The sequence below is a fragment of the Chlorocebus sabaeus genome, chromosome 26 (genome assembly GCF_047675955.1).
Source record: "Chlorocebus sabaeus isolate Y175 chromosome 26, mChlSab1.0.hap1, whole genome shotgun sequence".
Lineage (NCBI taxonomy): Eukaryota > Metazoa > Chordata > Mammalia > Primates > Cercopithecidae > Chlorocebus > Chlorocebus sabaeus.
In genome coordinates, this window is record NC_132929.1 from 46,829,115 (window position 1) to 46,844,488 (window position 15,374).

Here is a 15,374-nt window from a genome sequence, read left to right on the forward strand (position 1 = left end):
ATAGGCTTGCTGTAGGTACTTAGCCACGTCATGCCAGACCATCAGAGAACACAGCAGGACCTCCGTTTTTGTTCTCCTTACTGGGGCCATTGATGTTTTAATTCATATCTTTCATTCTACACCATTTTCTTATAATTACTTAATCATACAATTTCAACCTGTTCTATTCCTAATATAGCACTTAGCCAGGAAAATGGGAACTAAACCGTTATGTTTTATGTGGTCAGAGGTTCAGAGTGTTTTGTTTATGAGTCTTAAAAGATAAAATATAGCTGTATTGCAAAGGGGAAAGAGGCAGTTCTGGCAAATAGCACAGTGCAAATAAGGCATAGAAGTATAAAACATGTAAGGAGAGGGCCAGGAACTATAAGCAGGTCATCGTTGTGGAAGTTCAGAGATTGATCTCAACCCCCTGTGACAGTGTTAAAAGATGAGACCAGAAAGATAGTAAGAGAACAATGCGAAAGAGATTGAACGTAATCCTTTGGCCAGTAGGGGTTTCCCAGTGTTGCCAAAAGAAGAAAATGAAAGCCAAGGTGGCAGGATTATGTCTCCTTCTCTTCCTGAATACAGCTGGTTCTATGAGTGAAAAAATTAATATGTATATAGTTGTGTTTGGTATCTATGGGGGATTGGTTTCAGGACCTCCTGCAGATACCAAAATGCACAGATGCTCAAGTCCCTGATAAAAAATGACATAGTACATAGTATTTGCATGTAGCCAAGGCACATCCTCCCATATACTTTAAATCATTTCTAGATTACTTATAATACTACAATGCAAATGCCGTGTAAATAGTTGTTATACCGTATTGTTTAGGGAATAATGACAAGAAAAGTCTGTACAGATGTGATTTAAAAAAAAATTTTCAATCTGCAGTTGTTTGAATCCACAGATGCAGAACCCATGGATATGGAGGGCCAACTATATTTAGTAAATCTAAACATGCCAATTTGCATTAAAGAAATTTAGTAAAACATCAAAGAGCTGCATTTAAACCAAAAACAGTTTCACAGTAAAATCTACCAACTCTTTAAGAAACAGAGAATTCTAATGATTTTAAAATTGTTTGAGAGTATTGAAAAAGAAGGAAAACTCTTCCATGTTTTCAATACAGACAGCATAACATTGATTCCAAAAATGCTAGCATTGCATAGGAAAAGAAAAGCCAAACCATACATTTAAAAATATTGGTGCAAAACTCTTTTTAAAATATTGTCAGCCAGAATACAGCAGAACATTAAATGAATAACAAACATTATACCCAAGAGTAGTTTATCCTAGAAAGGCAGGAAAAATTCAGTATTAGTGAATTAATAGATCTAATGTGAAAAATCATGATTATTTCTATAGACATTGAAAAGAAATTTCACACAATTCAATACCTATTCTTAATTTTGTAACTCAATAAATAGGATAAATGGAAATTGGATAGTAAGTGTTACGCTTGATGGGGAAACTCTGGAAACACTAGCATAAGTAGTAGGCAGAATTCTAACTAAGGTGGCCTCTGTGATCCCCACACCCCGGTATCCATACCTTGTATAGTCTCCTCCCATGGGTGTAGGTAAAACCCGTGTCTTGACTTTAACCAGTGGAATATGGCAAGGGTAAAGGGGTTTTGCAGACATGATTAATATCGCTAATCAGTTGACTTTGAGTTAATGAAGAGGGAGATCATCCTGAGTGAGTCTGACTTAATCTGGCAAGTCCTTTAAAAGAGGATTCAAGTGACTGGGCGCGGTGGCTCACACCTGTAATCCCAGCACTTTGGGAGGCCGAGGTGGGCGGATCACGAGGTCAGGAGATGGAGACCATCCTGGCTAACACGGTGAAACCCCGTCTCTACTAAAAATACAAAAAAATTAGCCAGACGTGGTGGCAGGCGCCTGTAGTCCCAGCTACTTGGGAGGCTGAGGCAGGAGAATGGCGTGAACCTGGGAGGCGAAGCTTGCAGCGAGCCGAGATCGCACCACTGCGCTCCAGCCTGGGCAACAGAGTGAGACTCCTTCTCAAAAAAAAAAAAAGAGAGGATTCAGGCTTTCCCTGAAAGATTTTTCTGTTGGCCTTGAAGAAATAAGCCCCCATGTTTTGAGAGGCCCACATGGCAGGGAACTGCAAGAAGCTTTTAGGACCTGAGAACAGCCCCAGACCAGCAGCCAACAAGAAAACAGGGATTTCATTCCCATAGCTGCAAGGAACTGAATTCTGCCAACAACCACTTAGGCTTAGAAGAAGACTCTGAGCTTCAGAAATAGACACAACCTAGCCAACACCTTCATTTCAGCTTTATGAAGTCCTGAGCAGAATACCCAGCTAAGCCGTGCCTGGGTTCCTGAAACATGGAAACTGAGCTGATAGATGCACGTTCTTTTAAGCTGCCAAGTTTGAGGTAATTTGTTAGACAGGACTAGAATACCAATGCATCACTGAAGTAAGTATCAAGCAAGGATGCCTAATATCACTATTGTATTTTTCTAAATACAGATAATACAATGAAACAAGAGAAGGAAATCAATGGTTATTTGAAAAGAAGGCAGTAAACTTATATTTGCAGATAATATTATTGAAAACCTGGAAATCCCAAGAATATTAATTTAGAAATCATAAAAAGCTATAAGAAAATTCAGTAATGTAGCAGAAGTCAACAGCTTCCATATTACGAATAATAAGCAGAAAGAAGATATAAGGAAAAACCGAACTCACAGTAGCAACACAGAAAGATAATGTATCTTACAATAACCTAATAATAAATATACAGGATCTATAAAAAGAAAACTTTTCAAACATTAGTGAAGCATACAAAAGATTTATACAAATGGAAAACATACCATGTTTTGGATAAGAATCTCAAGCAAAATATGTCAATTTTCCTTAAGTTAACTTAAAAATTTCATTTAATCTCAATGAAAATACCAAAAACTTTTTTGTTGAGGCTTTTTGACAAGTTGATACTATAGTACATGTGGAAAAATAAACATAATTAGCTACAAAAACTCCGAAAAAGAAGAACAATGAGAAGAAGGCTAGCACTATTAGATATTAAGGCATATTATAAATACCTATCAATTAAAACAGGGTGGTTGTAAAGAAATAGTCTAATGGGATAAATGATACTGAGGAAATGGGATATTCAATCAGAAAAGCATATTGAACCCCTTCTTTGCACCATGCAACAAAAAATTAACTCCAGACCAAATAAAAACCCAAGTATTAAAAGCAGAAGTTTCAAGTTTTTATTTTAATAAGAAGAGAAAATCTTTATGATCTTGATTGGGTTGGCTATGATTTTTTAACACCATAGATGCACAAACCATAAAGGAAAATGTTTTGGTAAATTGGACAGTCATCCAAGGTGATTTTGGTTTTTTCTCTACATTGCCCAGTCTGTCCCTGAACTCCTGGGCACAAGAAATCCTCCTACCTCATCCTTCCAAGTAGCTGAAACTACAGGCATGCAGATTTTTAAAAACAGATAGCTTCAGTGCAGTCATGTAAGCCTTGTTTCCCATTTATAAAATGGAGATATGGATTAAATCCTAATACAAGTACCATTATAGTTAAAATTGCTCTGTATCAAACCCCACTGTTGACCTTTTTCCCAAACCATCTTGATAACAACAAAATTCTAGTTTAATGAAATAATATAAACCATATTGTATAGAGTTTATCTCATCAGGATTGAACCTGTAAAATACTTGCTTTATGAATCCCACAGGGATATTGTGAGACAAAAAGAGATGAGTATATGAAAGCATTTGGGAATGGAAAAAGCATTACCCAAGGAGCAACAACTCCTTGACGGGTCAGGGCAAGAGAGGAAGTAAAGACAGGGAATGTTGAGTCCTGCTTTGAGAAATTTTAAAGAGGAAAGAAGGAATCTGAAGCCCCAAAATATTTGGAAAGAAACACTAATCTAACAATCAGGAGATGTGGATTTGAGCCCCTGATTCTACTTCTGAGTACTTGAAAGACCTTGCTCAAGTCCCTTAATCACTCTCTGGACTCACAGCCCAGCATTCCTTCACTTATACCACGCTCCTTACATCTTGAAGAATATTTAAATCACTGCAGCACAAAGTGCTCAGTTTCTCTTCCATACATCCTGAGTTGTTGAGAAAATTAATTGAGGTAAGTTCTTCCAAATCAGGTTAAGCAGACCTTTTCATTATACATGTCATAAATCTGTTGCTTGGTAGTTGTCCATCTATTCTCCTGACTCATCTAAAAAAGATTTAAGATGGACATAGAATCATAGTGCCGAAAGGGACTTTAAATAATGTATTCCTATTCTTAGATGAGGAAAACTGGAAACTCAGATGAGTTACTGAGGGTCATGTTGAATTTTTGACTGAGCCACCTCTAGAATGGAGTCCTAATTCTGACCTTGGACACATTCACAATATATCATGGTGCTTTCTCAAGTTTTCTTGACCATCCCATTGCAAAGGGCTCTCTCTTTTCTGAGCACTGTTCATAATTTGCTGTCTGAACATTTTACTCAGCATGTATCTACTGTTTTATGTTTTTAGTTAACTTTTTATATGTGCAGGCCATCTCCCAACTAGACTGTAAGTTCTTCAAGGGCTAGATTAGAGAGTTTTCTCTACGGAAGTATTAATAGAAGATGCTTAATCCTGAGCAGATCTCTCAATCTCTATAGACCTTGTTTCCCATTTATAAAATGGAGATATGGATTAAATCCCAATACAAGTACCATTGTAGTTAAAATTGCTCTATAACAAACCCCACTGTTGACCTTCTTTTTCCCAAACTATCTTCATAACAACAAAATTGTAGTTTAATGAAATAATATAAACAATATTGTATAGAGTTTATCTCATCAGGATTGAACCTGTAAAATACTTGCTTTATGAATCCCACAGGGATATTGTGAGACAAAAAGAGATGAGTATATGAAAGCATTTGGGAATGGAAAAAGCATTACCCAAGGAGCAACAACTCCTTGACAGGTCAGGGCAAGAGAGGTGTCTCTAACGTGCTTTCAATGGGATCATCCTGGACAGGCCGAGTGAGTTGTCCTGGCAGACACCTGATGAGTTATAGGGTATATTTTAAGGAGATGCAGAATAATTGGCTTGGAGGAGAGGAGAAATGATGAAGTAAAAATGCTTTCAAACACAGTTACTAAATTAAGGATTATTATAGAAGATACAATTCTGTATCAACATGTTCCTAGAGAAACAATGGAAGTAACTATAGCAGAAAATTTTAAAGCACTGTAAATTATACTGTGCCAGTTATGAAGAATTATTTTCATTTGTATAATATGTAAATGATTTAACAAAATATATCATTTACTTGTTTTAATTTTTGTTATCCTAAATTATTATAAAAAATCTCCCAATCTTAACTAGAATTTTGTATTTTTAAATTCAAAATTCTATTTTAAGCAATTTAGAAATCTGTAAAAGAAGCATTCACTAAATGTGCTCTATGCCTTCTACTTGTAAATACATTGCTTGTAAAATATTGCTCTAAAATGAGCAAACTAAAATGTTGCTGATCTCTAGTGATTCACACTTGTCCTTCTTTGTAGGAGTTCCTCTGTAGTCCAGATTTACTGAGTGCTAAAAGGGAGCAGCTACATTCTGTTCTCATCAACAAGCTAACTTAGTATATATAGGTGGCTAAGGTTCAAATTGTAGTATTTCAGAGTGAGAGAAGTTCATCAGAGAAGAGGCCAGCTGGAACCATTTGTTGCTTATCACACATCAAAATCTGTACATACTTCTGTGATTGGTCAATCTATGACTTATTGTTTTAGTACATGACTATATCAAATCAGCATGTTGACCCATGAATGGTGATTACTTAGAGGAGCCTTATATGTCATAAGAAAATTCTTAAAATATGCCTCTGTTAAGGAAAGTTAGTGCAATTTGGACTTACTATTAACTTACATTAATTAATCAGGAATTTAAAACATATTTTGTTTTAAAAATCATAAGCATTTGGGCCAGGTGCAGTGGCTCATGCCTATAATCCCAGCTCTTTAGGAGGCTGAGGTGGGTGGATTTCTTGAGTTCAAAATTTTGAGACCAGCCTAGGCAACATGGCAAAGCCATGTCTCTACAAAAAAATACAAAAATTAGCTGGGTGTGGTGGTGCACGCCTGTGGTCACAACTGCTCAAGAAGGTGAGGTGGTAGGGTCGCTTGAGCCTGGGAGGCAGAGGTTGCAGTGAGCAGAGATCATGCCACTACACTTTAGCCTGGGCATCAGAGTGAGACCCTGTCTCCAAAAAATAAATTAAGTTACATTAAATTAAATTAAATTTAAAAATCATAAGCATTGGGAAAAAGAAGAAACATATTAAAAAGGAGGAGAACATACTAATGTTCTCAGAACTCAGAAACAATCTTCCTTCCTTCCTTCCTTCCTTCCTTCCTTCCTTCCTTCCTTCCTTCCTTCCTTCCTTCCTTCCTTCCTTCCTTCCTTCCCTCCCTCCCTCCCTCCCTCCTTCCTTTCTCTCTCTCTCTCTCTCTCTCTCTCTCTCTCTCTCTCTCTCTCTCTCTCTCTCTCTTTCTTTCTTTTTGAGACGGAGTCTCACTCGCCCAGGCTGGAGTGCAGTGGCGCGATCTTGGCTCACTGCAAGCTCTGCCTCTTGGGTTCACTCCATTTCCTGCCTCAGCCTCCTGAGTAGCTAGGACTGCAGTCACCTACCACCACACCTGGCTAATTTTTTCTGTTTTTTTTAGTAGAGATGGAGTTTCACCGTGTTAACCAGGATGGTCTCAATCTCCAGACCTCGTGATCCACCCGCCTCAGCCTCCCAAAGTGCTGGGATTACAGGCGTGAGCCAAGAACTCAGAAACAATCTTAATGAGACTTCAATATATTTCCTTCAATAGTTTTTATGCATTCTTTTCTAACTTTTTAATAAAAACTTCAAACATTCAGCAAAGTTGAAAGAATTTTACAATAAACATCCATACATCCAAAACCTACACTCAGCTATTAGCATCGCACTATACAGTGTACTTACTTTATCACATATCTATGTATCTATCCCTCCATCAGTCTACCTTGGGATTTTTAAAATTCATTTCACAGTGATTGCAGACATTAGTGTGCTTCTGCCTAAATAATTCAGTGTGCATTTCATTAATTGGAATTCAGTATTCTATAGAGTATTTTTCTTTGTAAATTTTACCATTTAGAGGTAAAACTTATATGGTGAAATGTAAATCTTAGGTGTACAATTGCTGAGTTTTGACAAATCATACATTCCTATAACCCAAACCCTATCAAAACATTTTTATTTTTTTCACATAACATTATGATGTAAGCATTTTTTCTTATTACGAATCTTTCTTATTTTTATTTTATTTTACTTTTAAATATTTTATCTTTTAGATACGGGGTACAGTGCAGATTTGTTACATGAGAGTATTGTGTGACACTGGGTTTTGGAGTATGGATCCTGTCACCCTAGTAATGAGCAGAGTACCAGATAGGTAGTTATTTAACCCACACCCCTACTAGCGTCTATATTGTTCCCATATTTATGTTGTTCCTGTCTTCCATGTGTGCTCAGTGCTTAGCTCCCACTTATAAGTGAGAATATGCAACTTAGTTTTCTGTTTCTGCATTAATTTGCTTAAGGTTATGGCCTCCAGTTCCATCTATATTGCTGCAAAGGACAAGATTTCACTCTTTGTTATGGCTATGTAGTAGTATTCCATGGTGTATATATACTATATTCTCTTTATCCAGTCTACCATTGATGGGCACCTGGGTTGATTCCATGTCTTTGCTATTGTGAATAGTGCAGCAGAGAACATACGAATGCATGTGTCTTTTTGGTAGAATGATTTATTTTCTTTGTAGTATATACCCAGTAATGGGATTGTTGGGCCAAATGGTAGCTCTGTTTTAAGTTATTTAAGAAATCGCCAGACTGTTTTCCACAGTGGCTAGACTAATTTAATTATATTCCCACCAGCTGTGTATGAGAGTTCCTTTTTCTCCACAGCCTTGCCAGCATCTGTTGTCTTTTCACTTTTTAGTAATAGCCATTCTGACTGGTGTGAGGTGGTATCTCACTGTGGTTTTGATTTGCATTTCTCTGATGATTAGTGATGCTGAGCACTTTTTCATATCCTTGTTGGCCACTTGTATGTCTTCCTTTGAGAAATATCTGTTCATGTCCTTTGCCCATTTTTTAAATGGGGTTATTTGGGTTTTGCTTGGGGATTTAAATTCCCTATAGATTCTGGATATTAAGCCTTTGTCAGATACATAGTTTGCAAATATCTTCTCCCATTCTGTAGGTTGTCCGTTTGCTCTCTTGATAGTTTCTTTTGCTGTGCAAAAGCTCTTTAGTTTAATTAAGTCTCATTTGTCCATTTTTGTTTTTGTTGCAATTACTTTTGGGGACTTAGCCAAAAATTCTTTGTCAAGGCCAATATCGAGAAGAGTTTTCCAGAATTTTTATAGTTTGAGGTCTTACATTTAAATTTTTAATCCCTTTTAATTTTTGTATATGGTGAAAGATAGGAAAGGTCCAGCTTCAGTCTTCTGCATATAGCTAGCCAGTTATCTCAGCACCATTTATGGAATAGGGAGTCCTTTCCCCATTGCTTGTTTTTGTCAGCCTTGTTGAAGATCGGATGGTTTTTGGTGTGCAGCTTTATTTCTGAGTTTTCTATTCTGTTCCATTGGTCTATGTGTCTGTTTTTTACCAGTACCAAGCTGTTTTGGTTACTGTGGCTTAATAGTATAGTTTGAAGTCAGGTAGCATAATGCCTCTGGCTTTGTTTTTTTGTTTTGTTTTGTTTTGTTTTGTTTGCTTAGGATTGCTTTGGCTATTTGGGCTCTTTTTTGGTTCCATATGAATTTTAGAATTTTTTTCTAATTCTGTGAAGAATGACATTGGGAATTTGATATGAATAGCATTGAACTGTAAATTGCTTTGGGCAATATGGCCATTTTTATGATATTGATTCTTCCTATCCATCAGCAGGGAATGTTTTTCCATTTATTTGTATCATCTCTGATTTCTTTCAGCGGTGTTTTGTAGTTCTCCTTGTAGAGATCTTTCACCTTCTTAGTTAGCTGTATTCCTAGGTATTTCATTGTCTTTGTGGCTATTGTAAGTGGGATTGTGTTCTTGATTTCACCCTCAGCCTGGATGTTGTTCGTGTATAGAAACGCTACTGAATTTTGTACATTGATTTTATATCCTGAAGCTTTACTAAAATTGTTTCAATTCAAGAGCCTTTTGGCAGAGTCTTTAGGATTTTCTAGGTATAGAAATTATATTGTCAGCAAAGAGAGATAGTTTGACTTCTTTTCCTATTTAGATGCTTTTTAATTTCTTTCTCTTGCCTGACCGTTCTGGCTAGGACTTCCTAGGAATCTTCGTAGGTATAATTTTAATGACAATATCTGCGATTTTTAGAATTTTGTTGGTTAGTTTTGTTTTGTTTTTTGAGACAGAGTCTTGCTTTGTCACCCAGGTGGAGTGCAGTGGCATGACCTCAGCTCACTGCAACCTCCTTCTCCTAGGTTCAAGCAGTTCTCCTGCCTCAGCCTCCCGTGTAGCTGGGACTACAGGCGTGTGCCGCAACCCTAGCTAATTTTTATGTTTTTAGTAGAGATGGGGTTTCACCATGCTGGCCCGGCTAGTCTCGAACTCCTGACCTCAAGTGATCCACCTGCCTCGGCCTCCCAAAGTGCTGGGATTACAGGTGTGAGCCACTGCCCCAGGCCAAATTTTTTTTCTTTTTTTTTAGAAACAGGGTCTCACTCTGTTACTCAAGCTGGAGTGCAATGGCATGATCATAGCTGAAACTATAGCCTTGAACTCCTGGGCTCAAACAATTCTCCCACCTCAGCCTCCCAAGTACCTGGAACTGTAGGCATGTGCTATGACACCTGGCTAAATTTTTTATTCTTGTTTTTCTGTAGAGATGGAGTCTCACTATGTTGCCCAGGCTGGTCTTGAGTTCTTGGCCTTAAGCGATCCTCCTGCCTTGGCCTCCCAAAGTGCTGGGATTACAGATGTGAGCTACCATGCCTGGCCTATGATATTTTAAATTTAACTCATTTAATTTATCTTGAAATTATTTTGGTGTTTTGACTTGACTTGGAGATTTAAATGGATCCTTTTCCAAGTAGTTAAATCTATTGTCTCGTTGATATTTATTACTTTCCTTCTTCATTGATGTGCATTACTTCCCTTATAATTCTGATTATCTGATGTGTTACATTGATTCTTCCATATATATTATACTTTCCATGATCATGCCTTGATGCTCTCCAGAAGTATCAATAGCCAAAATAAATGTTAAATTCTTGCATTAAACAAAATCACTTTGTTTTAGCCTCTGTGATGAAATTGGGGCACAATGCTCAAATATCCTCTGGCCCCAGAATTCCTCTGTTGTGTTTAGAACCAGGTTTTTCATTTGCACACTGCCAGACCCAGAAGTTGAGTGGGAGACCTGTTTCTTTAGAAGGCAACGTACTGGATCCCAGGTTTATATATGTTTACTCTTCCTCCTTGTACACTTTCCCCCAACTTTCTCCAAATGGTCAAGGCTGCATAAGTCAGTGTAGTGTACCATTTTATGCTTTTCCATGATAGAGGGTAAATTCAGAGTATAGGTACTTAAAGTATTACATAGATATTAACTAATATCATACCAATTGAAATTATCACTATCTGTATCCTGATACATTTACCACAGGAATCTGTGAGTCTTCATTCAGCTGACTTGTATGAGCTAAATGACCTGAACTGAGATAGGAGAAATAGTAGTTATCATTCAACAATTCCAGTAAAGAAACACATTTTCTAGCAGAGCTGTCCAAGAGAGGTAGGGTAGACTGAGAAGGACTGAGGCCCTTGTTGTTATCTTTACTCAAGCAGAACTCTCTGTCAGCAGTGACTAGGAAAGAATTCCTGCTCTGAGGAGTAGGTGGGGGAGGGATAGGGGGTCAGAATAAATTATTTCCATTTTTTTGTGGTTCAGCTAATTGTTGCTTTGACTTTTGGATTAGTTATGATTTAATGCAAAACTTTCTTTTTTTTAAACAGGAAATAAAGGAAAAGAAGAAATTCTGTAAAACGTATATAGAAGACCTTGTGAAGGAAGCCACAGAAATCAACATGAAAAATGAGGCTTTGCAGAAGCTTTGGCCACAGATGTTCATTGAGCTTGTTAGGGATGCAGTTATAGAAATTCGCAATAAAAATTCCTATATGAAGCTCTGCCTACAGCAGATAACAGACCAAAAATAAAGATGGCCTTTAGTTACAGTTGATTTTGGCAGTTTTATTTTTTGAAGGTTGAAAATATGCAGGTTATACATGTTAAAACAACAACACTATCCTATAAACTAGAAAGACTAGTATTAAAGCATTTTTGCCCACTGTTCTCATAGCTAAAAGTTAAGAAGGAAAGGAGAAAGGAAGGATTAATTTCCTGTATGTGATGACCAAACAACCTCTGGGAGCTAAGCAGTTTTCAGAGCTGGCGTGGCACTGCATCCTTGGTTCTTGCTTTGATTGGTGCCCTGCTACAGCCCAAAGCACGTAGTATTTGCTGATGATTCAGCATGAGCTGCATCTACCTACTTTTAGCTGATAATTTTCAGTTATTTCCCTTTTTATTTTATGTCATGATTTCAAAACCAAAAATATGTTCTTTTTATGAGTGAAGAATAAACTTACTAATAAATTAGTAAAAATAAAGTATGTTTGCCTCAATTCAGTCAGAATTGTCATATTTATTGTATGTTCCTCTTTAGTTAGGTGCGGCCCCTGCTGTTCACCTATATGAAAGATGCCCCATTCTTCTAGGGATGCATTCTCAGGGAACCACAGGAGGTCCTGGGAATCACTATGGACAGAAAATATGAAAATGAGTCAAAACTGGGATAGGAAGAAAATGTTTTGTCTTAGGAGATCCTGAGTGACTGTAAAATGCTGTTACAAATCAGTAAGTCTGCTTCTCTGCAAGGTGTTTCCTTCCATTATTAGCTCTCAGGGGCTCTTAATAGACATGCATGTGTACCTGTGCCTCAGAAGTATTAGGGATGCATGAGTGAAGGGTTCTAATTTTTAAAATTTCATTTGAAGATCAAATTCATGCTGGTGAGAAGGGTAGTAGGAGCCTATTACCATAGCTAGAGATTATGCCACTTCAGAAAAACAATCTTAATAAATAAACTGAATTCTTCAGTTTGCTTAGATTTTACCTAGCAGCTATTGTGTCAGCAGGACCACCAGGATATGGGAAAACAGGACTAGAAGATGTACGACAGCAAAGACATGCAGAGACTTGCAGAGACACCTGAAAGGAAGCTAGGTAAGCTGCTATTGCGGTTCTGAGAAAGACCCACATCCTTAAGATCTCTTAATTACTCTTCTCCCAGAAGGAGTGCTTAACTTTAACAGGTTACCATTTTTCTGATCATAGCCTTAAAAGGCTGTCCTGGTTTTTTCATCTTGGCACTTAGGCCATCAGCTTACTAGTGTGTAACCTCAGTTTCCTCCTAATAGCACACACTTCATAAGATAGTCATGAGGATCAAAAGAAACAATACATGTAAAGCATTTCTCATCATGCCTAGCACACAGCAAACATGCAATACATTGAGCTTTAATTATTACTCTTTTGGATGTAGGTTGAAAGGGTTGGTGCCCTAGGACAGAGGAGCTATTAGCCTTGCTTTCTGATCCTTTAGCCTCTCCAAACTGAAACATATGGACCATTTCTCATCTGGCTAGTAAACAGTTATCTCTCCTGGGGCTTATGTCTTGTTTGGTATAGAAATGAGATCCCAGCTTGAAAGTGATATTGAGAGGATAACCAAAAGTGTATTGTCTGTGGACTTCTGCCAGATTGGAAAGATGTAAGAACTTGTGACTCTTCGGGAGTCTTCCCACTCTAGGCTTTGCAGGTGAATGGCCTGGCTGTTTAATACTCTGTCCAGCTTCCTGCATGTCTCTCCTCCCCTAACCCTCCCATCCCTGATGCTGAAGAGACTTGACACTCACATGCTTTCTTGGCCCAGCCATCCTGGGAATTTTAGGAACACTAAGTCAGCATTCAATGAAATGGCAGCAAGCTGTCCCAGCCACTGCTGGCTCTACCCAGACCTGCTTCAGGCCTGGTAATAGGGTCTTTCTCTTGTCCCTGAAACCAAGCCTCTTTATTCCTCAGCTTTCGTCTCTCCTTCCTTCCTACCTGAGTTCCCTTTCGCTCCTACCTGCTCCCACTATCCCATACTGATTTCTACTTCTTGAATCCTTATTTTGTCTGGTCTCAAACTTCCTATGGCGGTCCTCCCATCTAGTTTTACCCTCCAAGCTCATTTTGCTTTCTGAAGTTCCTGGGTGACGATAATCCCCAGATAAAAAGACAAGGAGACCTGGGTCTGCTGGGTTAGGGATCAAGTGAGGGTCCTATGTTGTGAGTGAGTGGTGATCTAGGGAACAAATTGCCATTTCTACTTGGAATTTTCCAGGGTTTTCAGGGAAGGGGAAGAGATGCAAATCCACAGTCTGAGACTCTCTAGGCTAGTGTGTGCTGAAGAATTGCTTTTTTCCAAAAGGGATGTTATGCAGAAACAAAATTGCATTTGCCTCAAAAGCAGAAGCATTCAGTACCCCCATTTAGGGAGATACTCTACCCCATGTTCTGGTACAGTGGCTGGATGGTGAAGTGTGCTGCTAGACCTGGGGATGGTTACCACGTGTGCAGGTGGACCTGAGGCTGGTTAACTGTGCTGCTGAGTCGGAGGATGGTGCTGGTATCAGCTCCTCACTTCCTGAGCATCATTCCACTGAAGGCCTGGCACGTAAGACAGTGCAGCCCTACCATGTTCCTGATCTATTCCTGATCGGGCAGGGAATGCACTGGGATTCATATTCTCTTCAGTGAGTAATCATCTTAACAACAAAGATTCGTTGAGCAATGTCTTGCACTATTATCAGCTCTTTGTATACATTCTCGTTTAATTTCCTAACGCTGCAATATATATATGATAGCAATCCCATTTGAACACTAGAAAACTGAGGCATAGAGAGGATTAAAAAAACACACACCTAAGGGTATTTCAGCCAATAAATAGAAAACAGCACCCACATTCACTGTTAGTCTTAAGGATCTGGCATCTGGGAAGAATTTTGATGCCCATGGTCGTTCCTGATCTACTTTCATGTTTTGTCATTGTGCTGAGGAATAGGAAATAAAAGATGAGAATTTCTCAACTGTGTCTACATGTGAAGCATATTGTAGACATTGTGTGCAGTATAAATACTAGCATAAATGTATAAGTACACATGTACAATACTGTGTATTATTTAAGGATATACATATTAAAGTATCAAATATTGGCAGCTGGATTCATTGCAACAATGTGTAGAGAATCAACTTCAGGAGGGGGCAATAAATAAATTAGGGGGACCAGTTGGGAAGGTGCTTCCCTGTTCTAGGCAAGAGATAATTGTGACTTGGATCAAGGTAGTAGCGGCAGAGGTGTCAAAAAGTAGTTGGATCATGGGTGTATTTTAAAGATGAAGCCAACAAGCTTTACTGACAGAATTGCATATGGAGTATGAGAAACACTAGTCAGTGATGGCCCCAAGGTTTTTGGCTCGGACTACCGAAAAGATTGAGTTGCCATCAACTGAGATGAGAGCAATCTGTGAATGGAGCATCTGTTGGGAGGAAGAATCAGGAATTCCATCTTATGGAATACACAGTGTATCTCAACATGTACAATATATAGAAGATATACCACACATCTCAGCATATGTTGAGATGGTTGTTAAATATCCAAGTGCAGGTGTTAAGTAGGTGTGAATATGAGTTGGGAGTTGAGAAGTGTAGATGGGCTAGAATTGTAGAATTTGGAGTCATTGGCATATAGCAGTACTTGTTTATGCTATCTTTATATTTAAGAGAATAAACCTTTCACTTGCTAAATAAGATTATCATAGTGTACTTGCCTTTTCTTTTCCTTTTTTTTTTTTTTTTTTTTTTTTGAGACAGAGTCTAACTCTGTCGCCCAGGCTAGAGTGCAGTGGCGCAATCTTGGTTCACTGCAACCTCTGCTTCCCGGGTTCAAGCAATTCTCCTGCCTCAGCCTCCTCAGTAGCTGGGGCTACAGGTGCCTGCCACCATGCCCGGCTAATTATATTGTATTTTTAGTAGAGACGGAGTTTCACCGTGTTAGCCAGGATTGTCTCGATTTCCTGACCTTGTGATCCACCTGTCTCGGCCTCCCAAAGTGCTGGTGTTACAGGCATGAGCCACCGCACCCGGTCTGTACTTGCCTTTTTATTTTGATTTTTATCTGAGTTTTTCCTTCTGTTTTTCTTTGTGATTTTTCTT

General features: G+C 38.4%; 1 protein-coding gene across 3 annotated transcripts in view; it reads left to right on the forward strand.

Moving 5' to 3' along the window:
* Window positions 1–11,740, forward strand: part of LRRC49 (leucine rich repeat containing 49) — a 163,174-nt gene extending 151,434 nt beyond the window's left edge. For all 3 annotated transcript variants that reach the window (XM_008016056.3, XM_008016057.3, XM_038010110.2), the window contains one exon: window positions 11,069–11,740. In XM_008016056.3, the coding sequence (XP_008014247.3) occupies window positions 11,069–11,272 (204 nt within the window). In that variant the 3' untranslated portion in view covers window positions 11,273–11,740. The remainder of the gene's footprint in view (window positions 1–11,068) is intronic.
* The last annotated feature ends 3,634 nt before the right edge of the window (window positions 11,741–15,374 follow it).